At 36.2% G+C, this 27,773-nt stretch overlaps 2 protein-coding genes across 2 annotated transcripts; one reads left to right on the forward strand and one right to left on the reverse strand.

Annotated features, from left to right (window-relative positions):
• The first annotated feature begins 455 nt into the window (after positions 1 to 455).
• Positions 456 to 2,237, forward strand: LOC120628994 (translocon-associated protein subunit gamma). Its single transcript, XM_039897703.1, has 4 exons — positions 456 to 737; positions 916 to 1,135; positions 1,290 to 1,421; positions 2,165 to 2,237. The coding sequence occupies exons 1-4, from the start codon at positions 605 to 607 to the stop codon at positions 2,229 to 2,231; spliced, it is 552 nt and encodes a 183-aa protein (XP_039753637.1). The 5' UTR covers positions 456 to 604; the 3' UTR covers positions 2,232 to 2,237.
• Positions 2,238 to 4,532: 2,295 nt separating this feature from the next.
• On the reverse strand, positions 4,533 to 27,773 carry LOC120629009. Its single transcript, XM_039897728.1, has 4 exons — positions 27,601 to 27,773; positions 6,983 to 8,381; positions 6,762 to 6,890; positions 4,533 to 5,292 (listed from the first exon to the last, which is right to left on the reverse strand). Exons 2-4 carry the CDS (start codon positions 8,307 to 8,309, stop codon positions 5,174 to 5,176), a joined length of 1,575 nt encoding a protein of 524 aa, XP_039753662.1. The 5' UTR covers positions 8,310 to 8,381; positions 27,601 to 27,773; the 3' UTR covers positions 4,533 to 5,173.

The raw sequence follows: 27,773 nt of genomic DNA on the forward strand, positions 1-27,773 counted from the left end.
TAACTCGAACTAATTTAGAAACTTTCCATTATATTGTATATTTCAAATGAATCTTTTTATTAGCATCTCAATTTTAAGGCGGCAGTTAATGTTTTGAAAATTCAAATTTGACATGACTGGTGACAGTGAGAAATATGTTTCATCTTAATTTATCTTTGTTGAGTCTGTGCTGAGTACTGAATTCAAGTCTTTTTATACCGAATGAAAGAAAAATAATTTTAATTTCAATGCAGTGAAAACATGGAATGAAAACGAAGAATAGTTTTAAAAAGATAAAATAGGGTTGAAAGAGAACTCAAAATGATCTCAGAGTACTATTTTCGGGTTTGTTGATTGAAAGTCCATAGCTTAATATACTTAACAAATATACTTTTTAATCTGGCGTGTTTGACCACAGATTTTTTTTTTTTGACACGTAAGTTAAAATGTCAAGTGACATGTAAGCCAAATGTCATCGACGTCTGAAAATTTGATATTTCTCTTTCCCCGTTTGCCATAATTTGTACACGTTTCACATTCGCAAGCCAGTATAACTTATTTACTTTCCCTGGTGGTGTGGTGCATAATATTCGAGTAAAACATTAACTTTTAATAGTATAGAAATATGTCCGGAAAGGGAAACAAAGCTTTCACTAAAGAAGAGGAACTGCTTCTTCAAGACTTCAGTAGAAACGTTTCAACTAAATCATCAGCGTTATTTTATGGCAATGCATTTATAGTGTCTGCAATTCCGATATGTAAGTTCTATTCCTGTTTTTAAGATTGTTACTAAATTACATGATATGTTTCATACACAAATTCCTCTTAATTTGCGAATCAGATTTGTATCCAGCATACCTACATTTAGTTATTCAACAGTACTTTCCAACTTCAATAAAATAATTATTTACAATATAGTATGGTTTGTTTGTTTAGGGTTATTCTGGAGGGTTCATGCTTTAGAAGTAAGCACATCTCTGGCATGGTTCGCGTTAATAACAACGGCCAGCACGTGGTTCCTGGCTTTGGCATATCGGAATACCAAGTTCCAGCTGAAGCATCGCGTCGCCGTTCGTCGAGAAGATGCTGTGGCCCGTGAAATGGCCCGGAAACTGGCTGATGAAAAGAAAATGAGCAGAAAAGAAAAGGATGAGAGGTACCTATCTGACACAGATTTCTAATTTAGTTGTTTAAAAAATTTATTTATGTTTGTCTCTCCAATATTTAATAAACAAATATAGAGTATATAGTAAATCAGGATGGATTTTGAGATATACCTCAATGTAATTTGCTTTTAAATTTAATTTCAGGATCCTTTGGAAGAAAAATGAGGTAGCAGATTATGAAGCCACTACATTCTCAATATTCTACAACAATGCTCTGTTTCTGACGATTGTGATTCTTAGCAGCTTCTATTTGCTGCGCTCTTTCACACCTACTGTGTATCCTTTTTACAATAATATACTGAGACTAGGGAGCTAGCTATACTTAGTGTAATTGCATAGATTCACTGTATGAGGCTGGTTTAGTACAGTTAATAACAGTGCAAATCAGTTGACTGTTATGGAGAAACATTGACCCAAGTTGGTTGGCAGGGTTTGGAACTCTGAATTTGGCCTTTGCTTCTTGTTTGCCCGAGGGAATATGAGTAAACAGTGTAGTGGCCACTATTACTTAACTTGGTCTAGAGTGAGTTGTAGTAGAATGGTAGGTCTTAATTAAAGCAGTCTCTTTTATGAGCGAGCAAGCCTATGCCCTTAGTAGAATGACAATTATGTTGATGATGGCACCTATTACAACATAATTCTTTATTATATTAATAATTTTACAAATTAACAGGTCTTTCTTCTACCACTACAGCACTACTTCTTTTTACAAGTACTAAATTGACAAGTCATATCTAAGAGAGGTCAATTAAGTTTGAGTCAGGTCTAGAACTACTTTGAACACTCAGTCAATTGTTTTTATTTTAAGTTTTAAACTTCTAACCCACTCTTTTTTTACCTTGTCTCATTATTTAAACAATATTTATGTGACGTTTATGTTTGAAAAAAAGTAGTGTGTTTAACTGAATAAAAGTAATGAAAAGATTTTTCACAAGATATGTGTGACAAGTTAGAAAAAGTTGAATTATTCTGACCCCTTTAGTCCTTTAAAAAATTATACTTTCCTGAACAATTTACAGAAACTACATAGTATCTCTCTCCGTTGCATCTGGTCTCCTGGCACTCCTTTCTACAGGTAGCAAGTGAATAGACTTACCGTGTGTTTGTGAAGTGAATGTGATGTTTATATCATTCTCATTGACGTAAACTAGAACCTTAACCAACAACCTTAGAACAACAAACTCTATTGAACTAGTGTTTTAATTTGTCTTCTTTGTAATTTTGAAATAAAGACCACAGATACATCTCTGTTAAAAAATGTGCAATTATTAGACAAACCTTTCAGGATACTATTCAATATGATACTGTGCAAGTAGCTAATTTACATCAATGAAAAAAGTGTGTTGTCTACTCAGATTTAAATTATTATGTTTTAAATTTCTGTTTTTTAAATATGAATTTATAATTGGTAAGAAATAAAATAATAAATATAGACAGTCTTCATTTTTATTTACATTCTTTCAGAAATATAAACTTATTTTACTTACATCTAGAATTACTATCAATATTTCTTAAATATTAAGTGTTTTTGCATATAACTTGGTGGTCTCATATAATTAAATCACATAATTTAGTATCAAAATATTAATAAATTTACAAATTTTAGTAATAAAAGAAACATATTTTGCTTTAGTGTTAAAATATGGGTATGTTTATCTGCAGCAAACTTTGATAACAGGTAAATAATTAAATGATACAAACAATACGATAAATGTAGTTATAATGTACAGTTGATAATCACTGAAATATATAAAAGAAAGTTCATAACATAAAATTTATTTAGTATAAAAATATATTGCCTAAATAGTCTTCCGTAATAGAGTCGCTTAATTTTTAGTTTTAGCGTGATTATAGTATAGAATATGATACCGAAAATTAAATCTGGTTTTAAAAGGACTTTTTTGTTAAAACGTAATTACCTTTTTTTCGATCATAACTTACAAGCGTTCTAGAACATGAAGACTGCGCGATGTAGACAGATGATGTCTGAGATAGAACGTAACAATCCTCGCGCTTACTCAGGTAATGCGATGTACCGAGACGACAGCAAGCGCGAGGCGACTGTCGAGTGTCGATGTTATAGAATTTTTGGTTTTGGTTTGCAAATTACTGGTAATAACCTATGGTTATGAAAAGTTATATGCTCGGGCCAGTATTTTATCCATTCTGCCTGAACTGAAATTTGGGTTTTTTTGTTTCACTTTTTGGAACGGCGCGGCAAACTGATTACACTTCAATTGGTACGAGTTTTCCTGTTCCATAATCACAGCTGTTTTTGTCTACCAAAAGACTATAAAGAAAAATGGACTTCGTGTTCCTCGTTTAAAGCCGCACATACTCTAACTGCCTCGATGGTCTAGTGGTCACCATATTCAGCTATGGATCATTAAGTATCGGTACAGTGTCGGATTTAGGAAATTGACGGCCTCAGAGCGATCTGTGGTCCCAATTACTGTCACTAACATTTAAAAATAATCGGTCTCGGCTGCCAGCCCACATTGAAAAAGCTTGTAGAGGTATGCCCAGATACCTTAGTACCTATTCTTGTTTTTTTTCGACCGTCTTCGGAAAATGCGGAGATTTCCTATTCAAGAAGTCGTGTCGTAAGTGAAACGAAGCTTTAAAAGTTTACAGAACCATTGGAAAATTAGAAAAAACTTTATTAATTAATTTTGCAAGGGAATTGCCAATAGCGATAGATGTTGTTGTGTTAGTGGAACGATGTCAGCGGGTCATTTAGTCAGTCGTATACCTACTGGGATATGTTTGCTTATTATTGATTCAAGATTTGCGTAAAACCGAATTGTCATCATTATAATAATTGAAAAGGTTGCATTTAAATAATAAAAGTAATGGCCAACTAACCAGCACAGCTAGCATGGGCAGGAGACAATTATAACCTCGGGGAAAGGATCAAATTTTTTTCTTCCACAGCTTTATCAAATCAAGTGGAAATAGGTAATAAATGTAAAAATAAACGTAGGTAAACTCCTTCTATTCTATGTTCCCGTGCAGTTGATTACTTTAATTATATGCCTTGTCAGGGGATATAATCAGGGGATATAATTTTTGTCACCTGTCTGTGCTAGCCCTGCAGAGGAAATAAAAATATGAGTTGAAACTATATTAAAGTTTTTTTTGAGATTTGTGCACAACGGAATTGGCACTAGGTATAAGAGCTCTATGTATAATCAATAAACATCTTTAATAGCTACAATCATTAAGCTTAGGTACTTTGCTATGACCAGCAACAACCAGACGACGTTGCAATTTGTTATTCATTATTATTTATGCAACATTAAACTCGATCCTCTATCTATCTATCTTGTAGTGAGGCCCGCTTCACCGGATGCACTTCGACCCTCCAGGATCTTTTGTGCTCGCCCCGTCCTTGATTCCCCCTCACCCTAAATAGCTTCAAATATCCACTCTAAGAGTTTGATTGAAGCTTTTAGGTTGGAGGCACAGTAATTCTCTGGTTGTGGATACGCCACTCCCAAGAGGTCCAACCGCTTTCTAGCCAATCCGTCGCATTCACAAAGCAAATGCTCCATGGACTCGACGTCCTCGTTGCAGGCCCTACATGTTGGGAACTCGATCCTCTTAGTCCAATAAGCATTATTTATCGCATGTTTCGCTCCGGAGCTTTCTCGGAAAATATTGACTATACAACACACGTTTAATTTTCTTATTAGCAAGATTATAGCAAATTAAGTTTAATATTTTCATTGTGTTGGTTGTCGGTGTTGGTCTGTTGATGGAGTTTCTCAAAGTAACCTGTCCGCTGCTATCAAAAGCTTTAATATAGTTTTCATATCGCTGTAACCTCAAACTATGTAGGCACGAGCTAAACTTTTCGGATGAGAATGGGGTGTTTTCCGTCTCATTTGACAATCTACTATTTAACTTTAATTTTTAACTCCTGCTAGTTGGTCGATTATTCTAGGTTTAAGATTAGTGTCCGTGGTGACTAGCGGTTGCACTGTCAAATCTCACTGTTCGCGTTTGAACGTTGGATTGCCAGGGGCTCAGTACATCATGCCGACGTGCAACGGCTCCGTACGTTGGAAATAGACGTTTGGGTTGCTGCTGAAGGTGGGCTCCACGCTCGTGTACACGTTGCCCTCTTCTGGACGCATCATCACGCCTGTAACGGAAATGTCTGTCACTTCAGCTGTTGAGTTGGGTCTATAGTTTCAGCTAAATTAAGGTTAGTCAGAGTTGTTTCCTATGTATCTTTTTTTCGACCTCCTTGGCGGTGAGCGCTATGGTTTTAAATAGGAGGTCCTGGGTTCGATCTCCGGCAGGGGCAATTTGGAAATTTATGATTTTGAAATTTTCGCTACCGGCATGCATAGATGTGACGCCAAGTGATTTAACGTTCCGGTACGATAACGCGTAGATACTGATAACGGGTATGGATTTAATTTAACTGCCATACCTGCCAATATGTTAGCCCGTTAGATCTAAGTCTGCATCAACAGGTGAGAATTTAGTAAAAAATCTTACTCTTACAACTTAGAATTAATTAGGTAACTTCAGTTAACTTAACTTCTGTACCCCAGTATTGTCACGCTTGCGAGCGTAGTTGTTTTCGAGTATCGAAACGTTATTACGACAAAGTAAAGTGGTCCTTATTAGACTTATTTTAAGAGTCGCTTATCCTGTGAACTCTGTCAAGGGATCTGCCTGAAAGATTGCAGGCAATTATGAGCTTTAGTTAGAGCACGATAAGTTCCATTTCACCACGCCATTACAGTGTTCTAATACTCAAAAACCTCTGTACTATTGAGAGCCTATGAATCACAAAATAAGAGCACTGAACTAATATCAATTTAACACATCCGTTAACTAACTCACCTAAGCAACTGAACCGTTTTCGATAAAATTTGGCAATGTACCAAGGGTGTAATTTATCTTCTAACATAATAGGTACGTACCTAACCATTCTTATGAGATGGTCAAATAACTATTTTTAACCAACTAACTTTTTTATGATACTTCTTTTCCCTGGGTGGATACGGATCTCTCGGTACGCGATTATCAATCGCACTGGCCGGTTTTCATATTTCTTATTTTTCATTATGCACCTATAAATAATGGCTAGAGCACACGGTGATGAGGTGGCCATACCAATTATTTAAAATTTTACATTGACCTATTTTGTTATTGGATAATAAAATCCCAAGCATAAAATATGTGCCAGAAGTTTTTGTTATTTCTAGTACTTGAATTAAAATTGGGACTATGTTTTGCATTAGGCTAAGTAGGTAAATGATTTATCTTACAGCTTTCCTTCGTATATTTTACAGGATTTATTGGAGGGGGTAAGAAATGTTTTAAATTGAAAACAAGAAAACCTTTGCTAGTTCTAAATCGAGCCCCTACCCAGTAAAGAACTTGGTTATAATTTTGATCTCAATACTTTAAATAACCATAACTTCTCCATTTAAAAGGAATACAACTCAGGTAAATCCTAATATTACGGTCATAACTAATTGTATCTAGGCACTTAAAAATCATCTATTATTTACACACTACGGGTGTTAACTAGTATAATATCTACATAATAAGGTGCAATACATTACATATTTATTTCGGACGGTGCAATTTTACCTGGCGGTAGAAGATAGTGATAGGGCGGATAGTTGTAGTGGTAATGCGTTAAAGGGTGTATGGGGTAGTGCGGCGGACACAGAGAGCGTGAGTGCAGGTGGGAGCCGGCGAACATGCCTCCATACGGATCTGCAAAAGGAACATCGTAGGCTGCGGTTAAATCCCAGTGCGTTAAAAGCGCTAGTTCTCACTTAATAGCGCGTTTTAGATACTTAACTAACCGGCTGGCTGAGCGGACGGCTCCTTGCGGTCGAGCACGGTGGGCGGCGCAGGCGCGGGGGCTGCAGCTGTCACCATCCCGTACTTGACTGGTTTGAAGTGGAAGAAAGAGGGCGAGTAGCCGGAACCTCCCACGCCTATCGAGCTGAGTCCTTCCTCTCGATCCGCATCCCAGCGACCCTCGCGACCTAACGCTGCCAGGCGTCTGCCTTTCGGTGCAAACATTAATGCAAAAACTACAGCGCACGTGCCTAATAATCCAGCGGCCACGCATGCTTCTCGATGTTGCTCAGGAGCACCGAGGGCTGCCGACACCCAACAGATCCACACTGCGGCAGTGGCACCGCCAGCCCCGGCTATGTGCGTCGCCTCTCTGTAATTGTCACGTATACCACGTGACCTCAAAGCTACGCCACAGACTACTGCGATTAAAAACGCGGCGTAGCACAATGACAGAAGCAAGTCTGAAAGAGGTGAGTCGCATCGCGCGGCACCGATCGCGACTCTGGGCGGCGAACCACCTAACCATTGCGCACCTATCGCCACTTGTATCATCACTGCGAAAAACAACAACAGTCCTTGATACGCTGCCGGTAAGTACACACCACCGTTCAAACTTAATAGAAAAACACATTTCACAAGTAGTGATGCGAATACAATCACATAAGCAACCCCAGTACCGAAACGCACAGCACCACATGTAAATGAAGTAGGCGCAGCCGTAAATAACGCCGCGGTAGCCGCGCACGTGAACAGTCCGAATAGTAAACACTGTCCCAGAAGAAGATGTCGTTGACTCGGCGCCTTTCGACTCGCTCCCCACACAATAAAGCCTTCGAAACCTCCTATTACTACCATGCTTACGCAAGCTAACGCTAATATGGGCACGGCCCAAGATTCTGTCCTTAGTATCCTTAAAATTGGCGTAGCTATTTGAGGGCGCGTCATGTTTGTTGGTCGTGACGTCGAAGCGACTACTACGCGGGAAGTCGACGAAGGCGTCGGAGCAGACGACGGGCGTTCTGGTATCACAAAATATTCTGTGCTCATTTCAAGACGATGTGCTTCAGTTCGCGTAGGTCGCCGGGGCTGTGGTAAAATCTCTTTCTGTTCTTCATTTTGGTGGATGGGTTGATGATCTTCATAATCTTGTTCGAACGGGTCCTCATCTTCGTTTTCTATGAAATGCCTTGACGAAGGCGCGTTGCGCGGCGAGTAGGGGGCGGGCACCCGCGGCGCGAGGCGGTCGCCGAAGCGAGCCGCGCCAGCGTCCCCGAGGGCGGCCAGCGCGGCTGTCACCAGCAGGGTACGCACCGCCACGGCCGCCATCAGGCCGGACCGGCCGCGGCCCTCAGCTGCCGGGTCTTCGACGCAGACACATTCGCGCTCCCCGCTGTATCTCTGCAAATGATAAACGTGCCGTCAGTCAGGCGACAAGGTGTCCGCTACAAGTTGCGACGTCCCGACTCCGCGATAACCAAACAAAGAATCTCCCGGCCGAACCGGTTTACTGATCGCCTTGCACCTCCAGGCACCCTAACTTTGCCGATTTGGTATCTTGTTGTTTTTTTTACAAGGACAGAATAATAGTGCTCATTCCTTTATCCTTTTTTGGGAGTAACAAAAATTGTACCTGGCTAGCCTTGGTAGGAATATGTGTGTGTAAATCTTATATTGAATTTGAAGATTACATAAATTAAACGGTCATTATTTTTCGTTTTCTGCCTGTCTATCTGTCGGTTGTGCTGGCCGCGCCAAGCTATTTAAGCTAAAATTTAGCAGGTTTTATAAGCATTTTACAGCTAGGCACATATGCGAATTGTATATAACTATAAAAAAAAGTAGGTGACCTCCCAAAATTAATTAATAGGTAGCGAAAAAAATAATTACGTATCTATCTCGTTTTAGAGCCATAAAAGATAAATTCATTAAAACTTATCTACCAAACTATAGTGTCTATGTAGAAGCAAGTTCTGTAGTGATCAATTTTCAACTGAGAAAAAAAATTATTTCTAATATTTCGTTTTCCGAACCGAACTAAACAAACTCAGGTCTTTTAAATCATGACGCCCCCTTGGCTGTTATATTCTAAAATGGTTTTCAACTGTATTGAGAAGCTTTCTCACTACTCTCACGCAAGGAAAGTTATCTAAACAAAGAATCTCACCTAAATTTCAAGTTATGTGAGACCCTCAAATATTGCCCTATAACCAAGATATAGGTACTCAGTTGCACTAACCTGCTAAGTTACGAGTGCAAATCTATTTACATTTGTGTAGTTTTTATGTCGGTATGTAGACATAAAGAAATAGTGTCTGCACGTATACGAGTCACAGGACGTTCGTTGGTCGGACAGGGGCAACGAACGTATTAATTCTCATCCCCAAGGGACACAGCCGGTGCCAGTGACTTACCTACGCCTGGCAACAACTTTCCAGTTTACTGGAAACTTATTTTTTCCTTCCCGAGCGGTTATCCGTCAGTACGCACGAAACAAAAATAAATAACAGGTACCTAAGTAGTAACGACTTTCTGGAAACTAGAAAAAATGTCACAGAGGAAACAGTAATAGATACCTATTATAGGTTATTACATGATGCAATAAACTCTTGCGTATATTTCTTGTAAATGTCGTTGACGTTATGTAGTCTTTCACAAAATGCTATGTCGTATAATGGGACGTTATATAGGTAATGCAACTAAAGTAATTCCCATAATCTATACTAATAACAAAAATGCGAAAGAGTGTCAGTTTGTTTGTTAGCCAAGAGCGGCTTATCCACTGCCCCGGTCTGCATGAAATTACACAAACATAGCTACATATATATAGTTGAATATATCTGCATATGTATAGTTTTTGTCCTGTAGATGGGCAAAGTATACCTTTTATCGAACGTTTAACAAATATTTCTGCAGCATTAAAAAGTGCCTTTGTTACCTTTTTAGGTTCGGCTTCACTCCTAAACCGATTTCGGCAACTGTGTTGCATCATGGAGCCGCACGAACATTCATTTTAATTTGGGAAAACAAGCAAACCGAAAAAAATAAATAATCGAATTCGCTGCCAAGAGAAATTTAAATAATAAAGAAAATTTAAATAATAAAGTCTAGGTAATTTAACGTGAGTTTCGGAATGTTGCTTGTTGGGAAGCTTTCTCGCCTACCTTACGTGTAATTTAAACAAAAGCTTTAATTTATTCCAGCTAATGCACAGGATCGTACCTACTTAGCGTTCTCACAATTCAGCGATATCCCGATAAAGTTAAGTTAAAGATCAGCGTACGCCGCAAATTGTGATAAACCTAAAATATGCATCGGTGCCATACAAGGAACCCTCTATTTCAGGCGAGAGATTACGCAGACAGCACTGGGAACCGGATCGTGACTTCAGACTTCTTATCCGAATCAAAGTACGTACGCTGAGCGTATTGTAGACAGATTTGGCGCTAAAGTAACGGTGTGGACTGTTGCTTGGACCTCTGAGCTCGGGGCACTCGATCTGCGGGAATAATCGCCGCAACGGTATCAAGTCATGTAATCTAGATGATAAATCATAGCCGAATCTTCGTTTACAGTGACGCACCTCTATAATTTAATGTTCAACTGCTATTGTTCTAACGAGTCTTGTAGCAACAGTGTGATTGATGATTAACATGTATTCATACATTCTATAGGTAGGTACAATAGTATAATATAATCAAAAAAATGTAATCCTCAAGTCTTGTCGCTCACCGAAGCGCGACACGGCCAAATTTTTATAAACAGGCATGTAAATTTCACAATATTGTTATTTAAAAAAAAAAATGTTTATAATATACCAGCTTTTTGTTGCACGCGACTTCGTCCGTGTTTTTCTTTTATTTTATAAAGCATTCCGTAGGAACAGTTTATTTGAGAGATGTGTGGCATTAGCAGCGGCAAAAAATTGTCTATTGCGCTGGGTAAGCAAAGTTAACTGTGACTGTGTGACGGAGTCAGTAAATGGATAGGATCCACTTTGAAGGTTTCAAGGAGAATTTAGTGTACCTGCGACGGTTTCAGCTTTTATTACCGTTAAATTAACAGAGAAAATACTATTGTGTAGTCTTAAATTTTTTTATTTTGCAATAAGTACTAAATTAAATGTCAGATTAGAATTAAATTAAAAAATATTATACTGCTGGTATAGCAGTATAATATTTTTTATTTAATTCTATATATTTCTTGATGATAATAAATAACTATATTGTAAGTAACTATTTGTATAAGAATTCTGTTTACTCCGGCGTTCTTATAAAATTTTAGAACACAAAAGCTATTGTGATTTAACTATGATCATCATCAGCATAATCATCAACCCATTATTTGCCCACTGCAGGGCACGGGTCTCCGCTCAGAATGAGAAGGGTTTAGCATTAGGCCGCAGTATACCACGCTATTAACCAAATGCGGATTGTTAGACTTTACACGCCTTTGTGAACGTTATGGAGGACTGTCATGCAGGTTTCCTCAAGATGTTTTCCTTCACCTTTTAAATCAAGTGCTAGGTATTTAAATTGCTTAAATTAAAAACGCACATAACTCGGAAACGTTAGTGGTGCGCGCAGGGGCTGGAACTCGGTCTTCACAAAAGGTATCACCGCTATCTATAATAGTTTTTAATCATGACGTACACAGTTTTTAGGTATCACCAAAAGTTTTCTTAGTTTCAACAAACTCTACTGATCGCACTGACCTCTATTGTTATTAGTGACTTTTCTAGGTAGAGTTATTTTAAGCTCTTGTTCACGAATTAAGTAGTTAGAAACACTGTTTTTTTTATTACTAACATAAAAAATCGGATAATAATATTTATAATCTCGCGTGTATATGGGTCAAGTGCGTTGCCTATTTTATTTACGAACTGTTTCACTGTAATGTACTCTTACTATGTATGTTTTTTGTGAATTTTTTCATGTAATTACTAACAAGAAAGAAATATTACTTTTTACCTTGCATTTATACCTTGCTATCATACCTTACTTTTACTAGTGTCCACCTAACTAAAAATAAAATGCTTTTTTATTATTAGAACGCTTTGCTATCTATGTTGCTGGTATAAACGAGACGTCATGAAATTCTATTAAGACGACAGCTTTTACGAGTACGACTCCTTATATCTAGCCTTCTTTATGATGGATAGCAGTTTAACAACAGTAATAAAATAACTTCACAAAACATAGGAAGCGATTTAACGTGTTGTAAAGGTATATAGCTAAGCACGTTTCTATTTAAGTAGTAATGTCACAAACAAAAGATGCATTTCATTGCATTAGAATGCAAAGATTGGTGTGTATTAAGTATTACATAAGTCAGTTATCTATCATGGACAGGCGATCTTTCATATTCTATTGTTAAGTAAGGTGTAGGCGGAAATTATGTACCTACCTATCTCTTGTTACCGGAATGTGTGATATACAGAAGAAAGCAGTGCTCGAATTTTATAGATAAATGAAAAAATGGGTAGACTCAATCATCTCGTGGCGAGAATGTTAGTCTATATCTAATTAATTCGAAAGAATATAGATACTATGCGACGCGATTTTATCCCTTGTTAGAGTACATAATTTTGTCTCCTGCCTTTTCCCTGCGCGATTTTTGGTCAACCAAGCTAGGTTGATTAAAAATCGCGCACCTACGCCGAATGCCGAAAGCGTTGTAAGAATTAGCGACTGTACGTATTCATAACATGCGTGATGTAAGGGAAAAGTCGAGACAAGTCACAGTGGAAAGTCAAAGTTTTCCATCAAAACGCGTATCACATGACAATGAGTCCCAAGGAAACAGAGCGTTGTCATGTGCGGCCGCGCGTTGTAAAAGTAACAGCGCAAATACTCTGGGTGAAACTCGCCTGAACTGATTGCAACTGCTATGTCACATTCCGCATTTACTTACAATTATTTAACTCGATTTTTTCACTTGCATCATCCTATTTTAGTTTGATTAAGCATTGCCACCACTTAAGCCTACCGAGATTTGAGGGGTCTCGTGATTTTAGGGCAAAAACATACTAGCGATGTGGCGTCGAACCGTGCCACGTTGTGAAGTGTCGCTGTGCAATATTGTAGAAACAAACGACATGTTTCGCAAAAAATTGCTAGGTAATTCTCAAATAAATCCATTTTCATTGAACTTTTTTGTACACCAATTTAAACATATTTTCTCTCTTATCTACTTTCTTGCGTAGAGGTGTAGGAATATATTCAAATTCTTTTGATACCGATAACCTAAAACAAAGATTATAACTTGTCGTTTTACGGAATGGCTTGATGTTTTTAACACGATATCGTAGATTTGTCATACTGTTTATCCATCTATCCATCTTTATAATCTGACACATCTGTATAAGGGGACACTTTCACTAGAAATTCTGATAGATAAATCAGTATCATGCGTCTTCGCGACACTAATGTAAAATTTTATAAGTATACAGTTTTCACGACACGACGTTGTCATATTTTTGTACGATATAAACACGATGCGCAATGCCGCAACATGCTTTAATGAACCACTGTATAGTCTGTATATGTTTTAGCCCTTACGGCTGAAGTGTTGGCGCGTTAACCAACTACAGACAAATCGCTATTTATCTGTAAATAGTAAGCCGTTTTTGTAAGGCTGCGGTTAGATGGAGTGAAAACATCCGAGGACGGTCGCCGCGCGGTATTCGCTTGATCGCCGGGTACACACTGAAACTCTCTTATTATCAACAACAACAACAACAATAGCCTATAACAGTTCACTGCTGAACTTTAGAACTCTCCCAATGGGAGGGTTTTATCCTTAATCACTTCGCCGAACAGACGGCTTACTTATGGCAGTCGATGGAAGTAGTAGAACAGAGTACGCTGCTGCCAGTTCTCAGGTGTCCACAATCCTGGTGCGACACCCGCGGGGGATGGTGGCAGATGTATTCTAATCTTCTGTCACCACACGGCAGACTCTTTCACGCTGAAACGCTAAACGATCTCCTTGAAATCACCAAACAGTGTTCCGCGATGTCGTTAGCCGATTGCCAGGGCTTAATGCTTTTGCATAGAAAATAGGATTCACATTTGTGATTCACGTCTTAAAAATTGCGAGTACTCGGCAGCCACGCGGCGGGCGCACGAAAATTTTCGTGACGTCACGTCTAATTATGAAGTCTGAATCTGGTAGTACCAATGCTTGACGCGAAAATAAGGTTTATATTATTGGCACGAAACTAAGTCTTCATCCAATCGTAACTAATATTATAAGTAAATTGCGAAAGTGTGTTTGTTTGTTTGTTTGTCCTACCTTTACACTCTAACCAAACAGCCAATCCACTTGAATTTAGCGATAGTTGAAATGACGGAGAGTAACATAGGCTACTTTTTGTCACCCGAAAAACAAACGACTCTCAAGGGTTGGCAAAAAAAGCGGACAAAGAACGTGGGCAAGAACTAGTTAATGAAATATACTTAATTATCATATATTAATATTAACTATTAAATACATCTCTCTAACACAAACTCATGTACCTAACGAATGTGAAAACTAGCTACAAGTTAGTTTTGCTCCTGACAAGAATGATATTTTTCTCACATGGGTAGATATGTATTAGACGGTTAGAAAAGAACATACCTGTCGAGGCAACTCCTACTCTTTGCAAAACGGAAGAGCTACAATATCGGCTTTCCACTTTCCTAGCCTTATCAACTCCGCTATGTTATAATACCTATCAAAACTCTACCCTTCGTTGGTAATCTATTAAAGTATTGATATTTAGAACTAAGAACTTAAATCATTTTGTAAAACGAAGTTCTTCGGTAAATCCTTTTACCTTTAAGGTTATGCTGTGGAACAATCTGCCTGCTGAAATCCGTGGAAGTAATTCCTTTCCTTTATTTAAGAGTCATCTGAAGGACTACTACCGCTCTTTGTGTGATGGCATATGAAGTTGTTGCTTAAAAAAAAAAAAAAAAACACAATTCATTTATTTCAAGTACGCCTAAGTAAGAAACTCAGCAAGAAACTCAACAAACCCTTTATTATTGTTTGTAAATTATGTATTAAAATCTACTTTTATATATTATATTATATTATTTATGTTATATATATTATGTATATTTGATATTTAAAAATTACGTTTATTTATTTAAATTATCTATGTATTCGTATACAATATACATTTTTGGTATTTATGTATATATTAAAACACTCTTGGCACTATCCAGTTCTCTTGCTGTAAGTCCTTTCTACAAAGGTTGCCTGTAAGAGATTGCTTACAGCAATAAGGCCGCCTTTGTATGTCTACATTGTTTGCTGTATACTCCTTAATGTTTCTTTTCCTGTGTGTTTACGTGCACTAAAGTGTTTTATCTTCTTCTTCATCATCATTAGCGTATAAAATTCCGCTGATGGACTAAATGCCTCTCCTAAAGCTGGGGTGGTCCAATAATCACCACGCTGGGTAGAAGGGTTGGATTGGACGGCATAGAGGACGCTGCTGCCCGATCTCCAGTGTATTCCCGCAGGAATAGGGGTGGTGACACCTGTATTCTGAATTACCACATGGCACTAATATTCGTAAGAACTTAAATAGCAGATTCTAAAGATAATCGCAGATAAGTAAATATTTATTCATAGAAATCTTAGTATTTCATCTTGCTCGTGCAGATATAGACTTCATTAATATAGAACACAATGTATTAGTAGTTAGTACCTACTGTTTAAAAATGTATCGGCGAAAGTTAATGATCATTGTTTTTGTATGCAATCTAGTGATGAGTCGGTATAATCAGTACATTTTATTGGTTATTGCAGTTAACGAAGCGAAATAATATAAGATAATTGATAAACGACTAAGACACCGGGACGTAACTTTACATCGTTCGAGTCCATGTAGGACTGAAATGTGTCTAAAATGCACCCGTATTTATATCAAAATACCCACCAACTCAATGTAAATCAAATATAATTTTAATTGTTTCTTGTAAAACTATTTATTATTTAAGTAATAAATATTGTAAAAAACTTAATCAATTAAATATCTATCTAAAATTTATAGTTATCAAAAGTTTAATTTTTTACCCACTTTATAATACATTTAGTATATTAACAATGTCAGTTAGTTACTCAGTACCACCTCAATTTGATGTGATACTATGACTGCAGTAATAGTAGGTGCTAGTACTACTACCACACATCCAACCTAATTAAAAGAAAGTTAGGTAAATTTTTTGAGTCTTCATTGCACACACAACCAGTGGCGTGCACTTCATACATGCACAAAAGCACTTCATAAATACCCAAATTATTATATTTAGCTCGGATTGAAGGGGATTTTTTTCATTTAATGCTATGTATCTGCTTTATGCATACCCTGGCCGAATACCCCGTGCACGCCACTGCACACAACATATCATCATCGTCATTCTCCTGGCGATTTCCCTTTTGGGGTTGGCCCACCTGATACTTGACCGCCATTACCGTATTGGTCAAATTCAAATTCTAAATTTCTTTATTCATGTAGGCCTATCACAGGCACTTATGAAGCGTTCATACATATAATATGTTGCCATAATTGTAAAAGGATGGTGATAACTTCGTTCGCCAACTTAAAACTAAAGCTACGAAGGTTCCAAACACGTCCTGGTCTAAGAACAGCCAACAACAAACTTAGCCGGCTAATTTTTTTTTTGTTATCACCATCTCACAGTAAATTTATATTTAGCTATGAAGTTAGAGCAATTCACACCCAAGCTTTTTATCGCTTAAGTAATCCTTAACGTTATAATAGGATTTTTCTGTAAGCTTACGTTTTATATAAACTTTGAACTTATTGAGAGACATCTCGAATACTTCAATATTCAAAGGTCTTGTGTCATTTCCGGTGTTAGGCCCAGAGTTTTCATGTCATTGGATTCGGTTCTATGGTAAGTGGGCATGCTCTGCCTCTTTTGCGTTATCTATAGCCATTACTCGCTGTGTCTTGGGCTTTTGTGTCTGTACGCATAATATGCCCATACCAGCGCAATCGGCCCGCCTGCATCTTATGCTGTACTTCCACAACTTTAAAAGAGCCTCGGATGAACTCATTTCGAATTTTATCCAATCTTGCACACACAGCATACACCTAAGATACAAAGAAAAAGCATACGTATCTCGACATTTATAATCGATAAAATACAAGAATTCTGTAAGGTTTTAGTTTGAAACTCTAAGGCGCTATAACAAAAAGCGTCTATACGCTGCGAAGACTCACTTTTTATCTAGTAAGGAAAAATAGACTATATCTACTTACATGCAATAACGGTTGATACAAGTAGATACCTTATGTTTCTTACATATCTTTTTTGTAACTGAGCACGATGTTCTATGTGTATGTACGTGCACTAGGTTCTCAACAAACATGCAAGCATGATATATATAATTCGATAAAAAGCCAGGCAACACTATTTTCCATTTCTTCTTGAGATAAAACCGGATGGTTAGCAGATTCTTCGATCCAGTGTAGCATGACGTTAATTTCAATTTTGTTGCAGTTTACTTTATTTTTTTTTATTTTTTTATTTTTTTACCTCATGAAAATCTGTTAACATAGGCTAGGTAATTCAATACTAGTGGTTGGATATGGTAGGTACTAGCACACCGCTAAAGTTTAAGAATTATAAATTAATAGCGTACCCGGCAGACGTCGAGACCGGTAAAGCAGCGCAATCTAACAGGTGCAATGGTGTGTGTGTTACACTAAAAAATTACATCCATATCCAACAACACTTAGAAGGAGGTGACAAATCCACGTACAGAAGAATTATGTACAGGTAGAAATAGGTATATTATAAGATTCAGTTTATAAGACTCGATAAACAAGAGCTTCGAATAAAAACGGGCTCCGATTACGGGCTACTATTGATACTACTCAATATTATAAATGCTCAATATTATAAAAGTTTGTAAGGATTGATGGATTAATGTTATCTTTTTCCCGCAAAAACTACAGAACCAATTTGAAGGAATTTCGGAATGGATATAGATTATAGATTAACACATAGGCTGCTTTTTATCCCGGGAGAAAGTACGGTTCCCGCAGTATTTATCAAAAACCAAAAAACCGCGTACGAAGCCGCGTGCAACAGCTGATCTCTGATATGTTAGTGATAATAACCGTCCCTAGGTGTACGTACGGGTATGCGGTGGTGGACAACGCCATTTTCCAAACTCCAGATTGACATTGAGAACGTCTTGACAGAAATACCCAATACCATCGCAACCAGGGAATCGAACTTATGAAACTTAGTCATACATGCTAGCATCTAGACCAACGAAGCAGAAAGCAACATTAGTCAAGCCTGTTCATCGAACCTATATCTACATTTCCATTTTCCATTCCATAATTTTGCAAGTAGCGACGCCGGTTATAAATCGATATGTTTATATTGAAAAGACAGATCATTAATAAAAAGAGAAACCTCCATAATAATTATTAAATTATGTAAAATAAAACGTTCATATGATTTATTGTGACTTATAATTAGGCTTGTTTATAATTATTGTAAAAAATTTAATGATTTGTGGGTTTCATTTAACTACTTAGATATCCATTTCAGTAAATTTCATGTGAAATTTGTTTCAGTGAGATAGATACATTACATTGTCTACACAATGGCGTTGCCAAATATATTGATGCGTTTATTAAATTTTAGAATCAATTTAATCATTAGAATTTACTTTAAAATATATTTAATATGAACCTGGGGGTAAGTTTTGGAACGTTAAGAACTCTTTCTCTTTATTTCATGTACCCATATAATAGCCCTTAAGGGAAATGGAAGCCGGAAAGGCGTTCTAGATCTTTGCGATAGTTTAAAAAGAAACGGACTAATAAAGAGCGTAAGAACGGAAAAACTAAGAACGCAAGAACTTTCTGTTATTTCTTCTCTTGCACATAGTTAGTTGTTAGAACTCTATGAAACCTATATTTATCAACTGCAACATATCTATTTAAAAAAATCTCCTATTCCTATAACTTAGTAGTAATTATTTTTCACGTATATAGACTTTCAACTATTCAAAATTACTGGTTATTATCTAACTATAGTGACTGAGGTTCGACGTGAAAAGGTAAAAGTGTTTTTTCATATTAATTGCGTCGTTAATTTTACCATCCATATGATTATAAACATATATCTGAATCATATGCATTAACATATTAGGCTAATTAGTATAATGATTAAATATAGCATAACGGCTAGAGCATCTTTACCGGCGTCTCATCAAAAATTATATCTTATATACAGTGTTTATATACCTACTTTTACTTATTAATTAACTTGTATGTAATTACTTAGGTATATCATTCAACTGTGTAAGCAAAAGCCTCAATTTCTGTTTCGCGCTTACTATAACACAGTATCATTATTCTCATACCGCGTTAGAGTCACTACAAACAGACAGTCTTGACGTTTCAAAAGTGCTTGTAGAGCATGCCTACTTAAAGAAGTATTTTTTATTAATACATATTGTTTTTTTTTTATTTCGTTTATGTTCGTGCTATCTTTTGTTGGATACAAGCAACAAAATAAACACCGTATCGTAGACACTGTATCTCGTTTATTTAACTCGACATTTATTTCGGTTTCGTTACGGAGAAATACTCAGATATTATAACCTACGGATTGCAAACCAATATGTGATATCCATGCAAATTGTTTACACTCTTTATTCCCCTAAATTGCACACAGGATGCCGCGAAATTATCTACAAAAAGGCACGGAACTGCATATCCAATAGTTACTATAGTCCAGAAGTATGAAACTGGCGACTGTATCTAGTGGCTGTTACCGGACATAGCAACCGCAGTTTCCACACTTCTTGTTTCTGCAAAGCTACGCAGAGCTTGTCCCACAGTTTGGCATGCCTCTGTTTTGGAGAGAGGGTTAAAGGCAAATCCATAAATGCATAATGCATAAAATCTGCGACCTGCTTACATTAGCAAAGCTGTTATTGACACAAAATCGCTTTAAATAAACCACCAAGGAACTTTTATAGCATAGAAACCGAGCACTAAAAATTTCTCACTTACGATTAACGATGTTAGTGGTTTCAATATATTAACTGTGAAATCTGGAAAATGGCTATTATAACGTTGATATAGGAAGGCGAAATTATATTGCGAGTATAGTTACGGGGGCGTTGTAAATAACATGGCGGCATCTAGCTTTTATTGATCATCATTACCTGCTAAGGAGGGAGGTCTAAACTAAATAACAATTAACTGTCGCATTGCATTATTTTAGTCTTATTTGTGACTTGAGTGCATTGATTTAATGTGCTATAATCGTACTTGAGCGCCTCAAATATATTATGTGATGCTTTTTAATTGTTTACTGTCACTATAAGAGGTAGTTTATGAAAAAACTGTCTGCAACGTCTGTCTGTTCGAAAGGTCGGTCTCATTGTCAATAGAAGTTGTACAACGGCAGTCTCAGTTTTAAGGATTATTTTTATTCTAAGTACTTTTATTAGTTATTAAACTTATACTCTACAGTTTGTTTCAGAATACATAAAAAGATTAATCATTACTCATAAATCGCCTAAAGGTATGGTAGGTAGGTAACTAGGTAGTAGAGATATATGTGGGCGAATGTGTAAGAGATATATCAGTCAAGTAAACGTCAAATTATGATTTGTGGACTAACTCTACTCCGATCCCAATGAATGGGCAGTGTCCTATCATTAGTAGGCACCTAATTATATAGTGCAAGTATTTTTAACTAGCTGTTGTAGCAGCGTTCCTTTTGGGTTTAAAAATCCCTTTTATTTGCTTGGGATTAAATGAATCCTATGGACGTCTTCAGGATGCAAATTATTTGTATGCAAAATTTTACTAAGCCAAGGTAGGAAATGATTTTTATTTAAATATCACAGGTAACTTTTACATTATATTATATCCCTCCGCCCAATGTCCGTCTCCAGGATGCAAACTACATGTGTTCCCAATTTCATCAAAGTCGGTTTAATGCGTGAGCTGAACATGGTACTAAGAAACAGACAAATATAAACTTCCGCGTTTATATTAGTATGGATATACTATTAGGTAGGAACTTGGTATACACTTATTATTCAAAACATTTTAAGTACTAAGCACATTCATTATTTATTTTCTAGTTTGGTTTCAATTAAGTGTAATACCAACCTGATCATAAAGAATACAGAGAACTTCGCATCGTAAACGCTATATGATCGATGGTATTTGCGTTTTGCGGCTTGACACTTATTCAAAGGTTCATTACCTTGACCATAGTTCACAATTTATGATGATAGACTCGCAATAAGGAAGTGTTTGCCGGTCTATTGGTATAGGTATATCATTATAGAATTTCACATGAATTACTTGCGAAATGGTACCGACGCTATAAATGGGATAAGTTAGAACTTATGTAGGGGTCTTTGACCTTTACCTATCTTTCCTTACTTTCTCATTGCGAATAATTTATTTATATGCAATATATTACGGAGAAAAATGTAACAATTCCTATTCTTATCCCGACTAATATTATAAATGTCAATGTAAGTTTGTTTGTTAAGCTTTCACGCAAAAACTACTTAACCGATCCTCATGAAACTTTGTACACATATTCGTGGAAGTGTTAGAAGTAATATAGGATATTTTTTATCCCGACATTAAGCTCGGTTGCTTTGGGAAAGGGGATGAAAGTGCTTGACGATTTTACAACATAACTCCGACAAATTATAACAGATTTAAATAATTATTTTTGTACTATAGAGGTTAGAATATGTGTTTAATTTTGCCCAAACTGTGGTTGTAGGCTACTGATCCGAGTTGAATCCCCGGCCCTCGCCTCTTTTTTTTCGGAGTTACTCATATGTGCGTTTTACAACTAAGGAATTAAAATATTATCAGCTTTAAAGGGTGAACGAAAACATCGTGAGGCAACCTGCATACCTGAGAGTTCTCCATAATGTTCTCAAAAGTGTGTGAAGTCTATCAATCCACATTTGGCCAGCGGCGTGGTGGACTGAGAATAGTTGATGCTCTATATCAACTATTCGTATTCAGAGAGGAGACCAGACCAATGAAAAGGAAGGAAGGCAGGCCGGAAATGGGTTGATAATGATGATTAATATATTTAAATAAGCAATTTGTTATATATTTATATATATTATGTATATTTTCTATTTATATATCATGTATATTTTATATTTATATATTAAGTATATTTATTTAAATTATATATGTATTTGTATCTTTACATTTTGGTATTTATGTAAATCTATCAACACTCTTGGCACTATCCCGTTCTCTTGCTGTAAGTCCTATCTACAAAGGTTGCCTGTAAGAGATTGCTTGCAGCAATAAGGCCGCCTTTGCATGTCTACATTGTGTACTGTATACTCCTTATTGTTTCTTTTCCTGTATTTTATACGTGCAATAAAGTGTTTCTTCTTCTTCTTCTTAAATAAGCAATTCTTGTAAATAGTGAAACAGCGATTTTAGACAAAATAGCATTATACTTTATGTCTAACGCAATCTCGTAAATCTCTGATTTACTGGCACTATTGCTATTGTATGTTTCAAAATCAAATATGCTCCGAAAAAACACGACTAAACAAAAAACATTGAGTAAACTTGGTCCCTCAGATACTTTGTTGGTAATAATAAATAGAATCAAAAGTGAGGATTCCGTACGCTCATAGGATACATAATTATTTTTAGCATCGTTGGGCCTTCGCACTTGGCCGGTTTTACATATTAATATAATATAAAATAATCTTTATAAAGAGAAGCTGAATACAGTAAACAACTAACTCATATAAACAATCTCGCATATTCATTTATTTAAATAAGAATTCCTAATAAAAACTTGGATTTTCTAGCTCATAAGTTATTCAATTTGAAAATAAGAATAATATATTACCTCTACAGAAATACTTTATCTTGTCAAGCAACTATAACTTATAACTCGAAGTTGCTAAGCAAGAAATGAAGCATGAAATATGTAACATCCGATAGAGTCGGTAGAGTCGAAGATTTTGTCAAACCTTTTTCATGGCGTGGCGGAACTACGGTAGCGCTCTGCAGTGTCTGAGGGCTACAAAGCTCATGGCTTCCCTTAGTCATTAAAGAATTATCCACCGTGTTCAGCGTTACGGTGCACTGTCGCGGAGAATATAGAACATCTATGGGTTTAATTTAGCTACCATAGCCCTGACAGTTTAGCCTGCTACCATCTTAGATACCTTTTCAAGATACCTATCACTACTTTGGTACCACCAGGTATTGCAGTCGAGAGCTAACTTGAAGATGAAAAAAGGCTTAACTTTTTGGTCCCTTACCAACAAATCTCTAACGACTCAAATCCTCCGGAACTAAACATAACAGACAGCAACACAGCTTTAAGAACGGCTACTCACATGGCTAACTAATCCATGCGCGAATCTCAGCGAATAATCCTTCTATATAGACTGATTTAAGCCCTCTGAATCGTTTTTGGCCCAGGGATTCGTAGTAACGTAGCTTCCCCACTGCATCTATTTATTTTAGGTACGTATCACAAAGGAATATGGATTATTTACTTAGCCGTCCTAACTCCTATGCTTGCGGTTCTGCGTACTTAAAATCAAGCCATCAGTAACTGTTACAAACATTTATACATAACGCTTTCTAGGCTGTTACGATTTTAAGTATCTCGGTAGGTTGTTTCTACCTAACTTTCTAGTAATTTGTTTTAAATCACTTTTCATAGTTAAATTTATTGTGTAAAATTTTCAATAAATTGTTCATCTTTATGAAATAATAAGCCAGTTATTATCGAAAATATAGAACGATATCCGCCTTATGTTATATATAACTTGCCTATAAAAATGTTCTCCGAGTAAAAATTAGATTTTCCATATACTTAACTACCAATTGCGTGTCTGTTCACCGTAAGTAGGCATGTTGCGCAAATTCTCCGAGAAATAAAATCACAGAAACAATATGGATTAATTATTTATATTTTTTTGTGTATACTTTTTTGTACTACCTCTTCTCTGTGCTTTTGTTTTCTATGCAGATGATTGCCTGGAAGAGATCGCTATGTACTATAAGGCTCAAAATTCTTTGATAAGTAAGTACATACAAATTACACTGTAGTGATAACGACATTCGTGTAGTTGGTACAGTACAGATGTTGAACAACGGAACGTCAGAGTCATTAAAGTCATTAAATTAACTGAATAAATAATTCATCATCGTCACATCAACCCATTACCGGCTCACTAGAGGGAGCACGGATCTCCTGCCAAAATGTGGAGGGGTTAAGGCCGTAGTCCACCACGCTGGCCTAGTGCGGATTTGTGGACTCCGAACACTTTTGAGAACATTATGTAGGGCATGCAGGTTTCCTCTCGATGTTTTCCTTCACCTTTGAACCAAGTGATATTTTAATTACTTAAAACGCAAATAACTTAGAAAAGTTCGAGGTGCGTGCGTGATTCGAACTCGCCCTCCCGAAAGGGAAATCGAGCTCCTTCCCAATGCGCTATCACCGCTTCTCTTAGAATAAATAATTATGGTAGTTTAATTTCTACTTAAACCTTTAGGTATGAAATACCTATTTGTAGGGCGGTTGCAATTAAACTATGCGTTTGAAGCTAGCGTTTTTTTTCTCACCTGTATTGTTGACACGAATAGTGTTATAGACCATCTTTTAGCTTTGCAAATCTATTTTTGAAACTTTAGAGAAATTCGACTGACAACATCAGAATGTGCTCAAGATATAAAACAACAAAACGCTTACTTTTACTACAAAATTAACGACCCCATCACTGTTTTTTAAATTTCATACCACAATTCCATGTTTTCTATAAATAAAGATGAGCAATTTAGCTATAAAATATGATTATGTGATGAAGAAGCATTATGTAAACGAAAGTAAGGCTGTCTAACGACTTCACTTAGCCGTCTCGCATCCGCCACTTCTAGTTCTTATTGATGAAGTTAACTTAGAAATACAATTTAAGAGCAACGTAATGGATATAGTTTCCACAATATGTAATTGTTATCGCCATTTTTACCGATAGATGTTCACTGCTGAACATTGGTATTTTGATTTTATTTCACTACAAGTGCAGTACTTGACTGCAATCTCACGCGCTGTTAAGTGATGGTGCATTTTAAAATAACCTGTTAGAGAGTATGGCAGTTATATTAAAACCTATACCCAGTCAGTTTCTACCCGACATCGTACGGGAACGCAAAATCTTCGCGGCACGCCTTTGTCGAAAGTGTTGTAACTAGCACAGGTCGAAGCCCACCTGACCTGGCAATTAAGAAATTCAGAAAATATAAATTCTGTGATTGCCCCTGTCTGAAGCTATCATCATGTGACTCGTGCTCCAATTGTTCCGTACCTTGCAGGGAATTTTATAACTATAATTATATGGTTAACTATATAATTTTACGATTAGAAAAACCGATCCGCATAACTAATGCGATTGTTTCTAAAGAGATATTAGCTACTGTCTTATTTGAATAAAAAAAAACTGTTCTAGTAAGGAGACATGGTTTTAGTTTTCTGATTGATTCTGATCTGATTTATTTCAGAATCTTTGCTTTGTGAATTTCGTAGAAAAGGGAGCACTCTCTGAAATTATTGATTCTCTGAGTGATTATTTAAAATTTATCACAATCAATCCTAAAATATGCAGCCAAGAAAAATGTCTTGGAACGCACAAATGGAGCCCTTAAATAACAACTTATAGAAAAAATCTCTTAAGAGAGATAGGCTCTCCTTGTACACCTGACTTACATCCTGACTTTTTATAAGTAAAAAAAATTTTGTTTGGTACAAAATAAATAAATTTAATATGGTAAGGGAGCTTACGTGAGGTGATTTCAGCCATCCAACTTCTACTTTGAACGATTACACTTCTATTGTATATAGAAATAAAAACAAAATTATAACAGAAAACAATAATACATTAAGCGAGTTAGATACAGGGTACAATTTGGCGGCCTTATAGCTCTCTTCTAGGCAACCAAAGGCAAATATATCTATAGATCCAAGATAGGTGGTGGGAAATGACTTCGTCTTGACATATTATAACAAAATTAACCACCCTTGGCGAGGTGTTGCGAGATTTGACTCGACCCCCTCCCCAATCCTCTAATCTCACGTGAGATTTTCAAAATGCAAAACATGTTGGCCAGAAAGAATGGTTGCCGATCAAAAACTAATTAGGGTATATTTGAATAAAGAACTCATTGGTAAACTTTAATAGAAATATCTCAGATGAACGAGCTACTATTGAGAGAGATGTAAATATACTAAAGAACTCAGAAAACTAGAGTTCGTTGGTATAACAATTGAATTTATAAGTCATTAGTTTTAACGAATTGACAGCAATTAAAAAAAAGTATAGACCGAAGCAGATAATAATTGAAGAAATTCACTGTGAAGTCAGCATCTCCTAAGAATGCTCTGGTGTTGGAGCGTAAAGTGTATATTTTGGAAAATCAGTTTGTTGTGGAATATAATTAAATACTGTAAGAATCAATAAATGGCACCGCGCAGATTGTCCCGCTTTTCGCGAATTTAAGCCAACATATTATTGTTTATTGGGATTCCGCAAAATATTCAAGGTTAGTTTAATGCAGGCGGCTTCTATCTAACGTTAAATTTGTTCCATGTATAGGTCGGTTATTATTACTAGGATGAAATATAGACCGGCAACTAAAATGATAAATGATTTAAACGACTGTTTAAAATACTGATATCATTATATCGAATCAAAGGGTTCTAAGTAATTTTTTTTATCAAATCTCGTTATTTACGGACAGAGAAGAACCTACTAACTGTGTTTTTTTCTAATATTGGGTAAAGGATAAAGTTTCCATAACTCTGTTACAGTCAACTGATATAGGATAAAGTTTCCATAACTCTGTTAAGCAAAAAAAGGAAAGAAAAGAAAGAAAACTAACCAGACTATTTCTAGTTTCAATTATGCCTAAGTTGAGTTTAAATTCTGAGTAGGGTTACCTGGTTTATTTTTTAAGAACAAATAATAATCTACTTTTTTAATCTTATCACTAATATTTATTAATAAAAGTACTCTATACAACCGGTTTTGACTCGTTTCTACTGTCATAATTGAATTGAAAAACATAATTTTTGTGCAAAAGAGTTTAAGTTTATATTTTCATCTTCATCTTTACTCTTCTTATATTTGTGTTTTTGCTGTGAAAAGAGTATGATTTCCAAAATTATAGTTTTGAAAAAGCGCTATTTAATAATGTCGGCTTTAGTAATGTAAAGTAAATGTATGTAGCGCCTTGCAATTAAATCAACCACCTGAACGTTTTAATTATTCATAAAGGTGTAGTAGCCTACATTAGTGTCTTAGAATGTTTTTGAATGTAACATTTTTGTCACTCTTTTCACTGCAAACACAGAATTAGTTGTTTACCTACTTTATATTATTACTATTATAAATGGAGTACAAAAAGCTTAAATTTTTCGCGATTAAAGGTCACGGCATTACTACTATCAGATTTTTATTATTAAAAAAAAAAAAAAAATTATATTTTCATAATGAAATGGTAATTAATTTAAGTTTCGATAGAAATACTTACAGAATATTTATTGGGATGGAAACTCGTTCGATAACACACTTTATATGCGCGTACAATGCATCACGAATTTTTCATGTTTTCATAGTCACTGCGCGTCGTGCCTCGGCGTACATGTGGCACCAACTCAGAGGACAAACTAAACGAATTTCCGAGAGCTCACGATGCGTGACGGA

Source organism: Pararge aegeria, chromosome 13 (assembly GCF_905163445.1).
Source record: "Pararge aegeria chromosome 13, ilParAegt1.1, whole genome shotgun sequence".
Classification (NCBI taxonomy): domain Eukaryota; kingdom Metazoa; phylum Arthropoda; class Insecta; order Lepidoptera; family Nymphalidae; genus Pararge; species Pararge aegeria.

Excerpts from the sequence above, each read along its gene's own strand:
- LOC120628994 (XM_039897703.1), top strand. The coding sequence starts at position 605 with ATGTCCGGAAAGGGAAACAAAGCTTTCACTAAAGAAGAGGAACTGCTT. Across the intron at positions 738-915 it reads AGTGTCTGCAATTCCGATAT|GGTTATTCTGGAGGGTTCAT; the intron begins GTAAGTTCTATT and ends TTGTTTGTTTAG. Across the intron at positions 1,136-1,289 it reads AGAAAAGAAAAGGATGAGAG|GATCCTTTGGAAGAAAAATG; the intron begins GTACCTATCTGA and ends ATTTAATTTCAG.
- LOC120629009 (XM_039897728.1), bottom strand. The coding sequence starts at position 8,309 with ATGGCGGCCGTGGCGGTGCGTACCCTGCTGGTGACAGCCGCGCTGGCC. Across the intron at positions 6,891-6,982 it reads GCCGTCCGCTCAGCCAGCCG|ATCCGTATGGAGGCATGTTC; the intron begins GTTAGTTAAGTA and ends TTCCTTTTGCAG. Across the intron at positions 5,293-6,761 it reads TCACTATCTTCTACCGCCAG|GCGTGATGATGCGTCCAGAA; the intron begins GTAAAATTGCAC and ends TTTCCGTTACAG.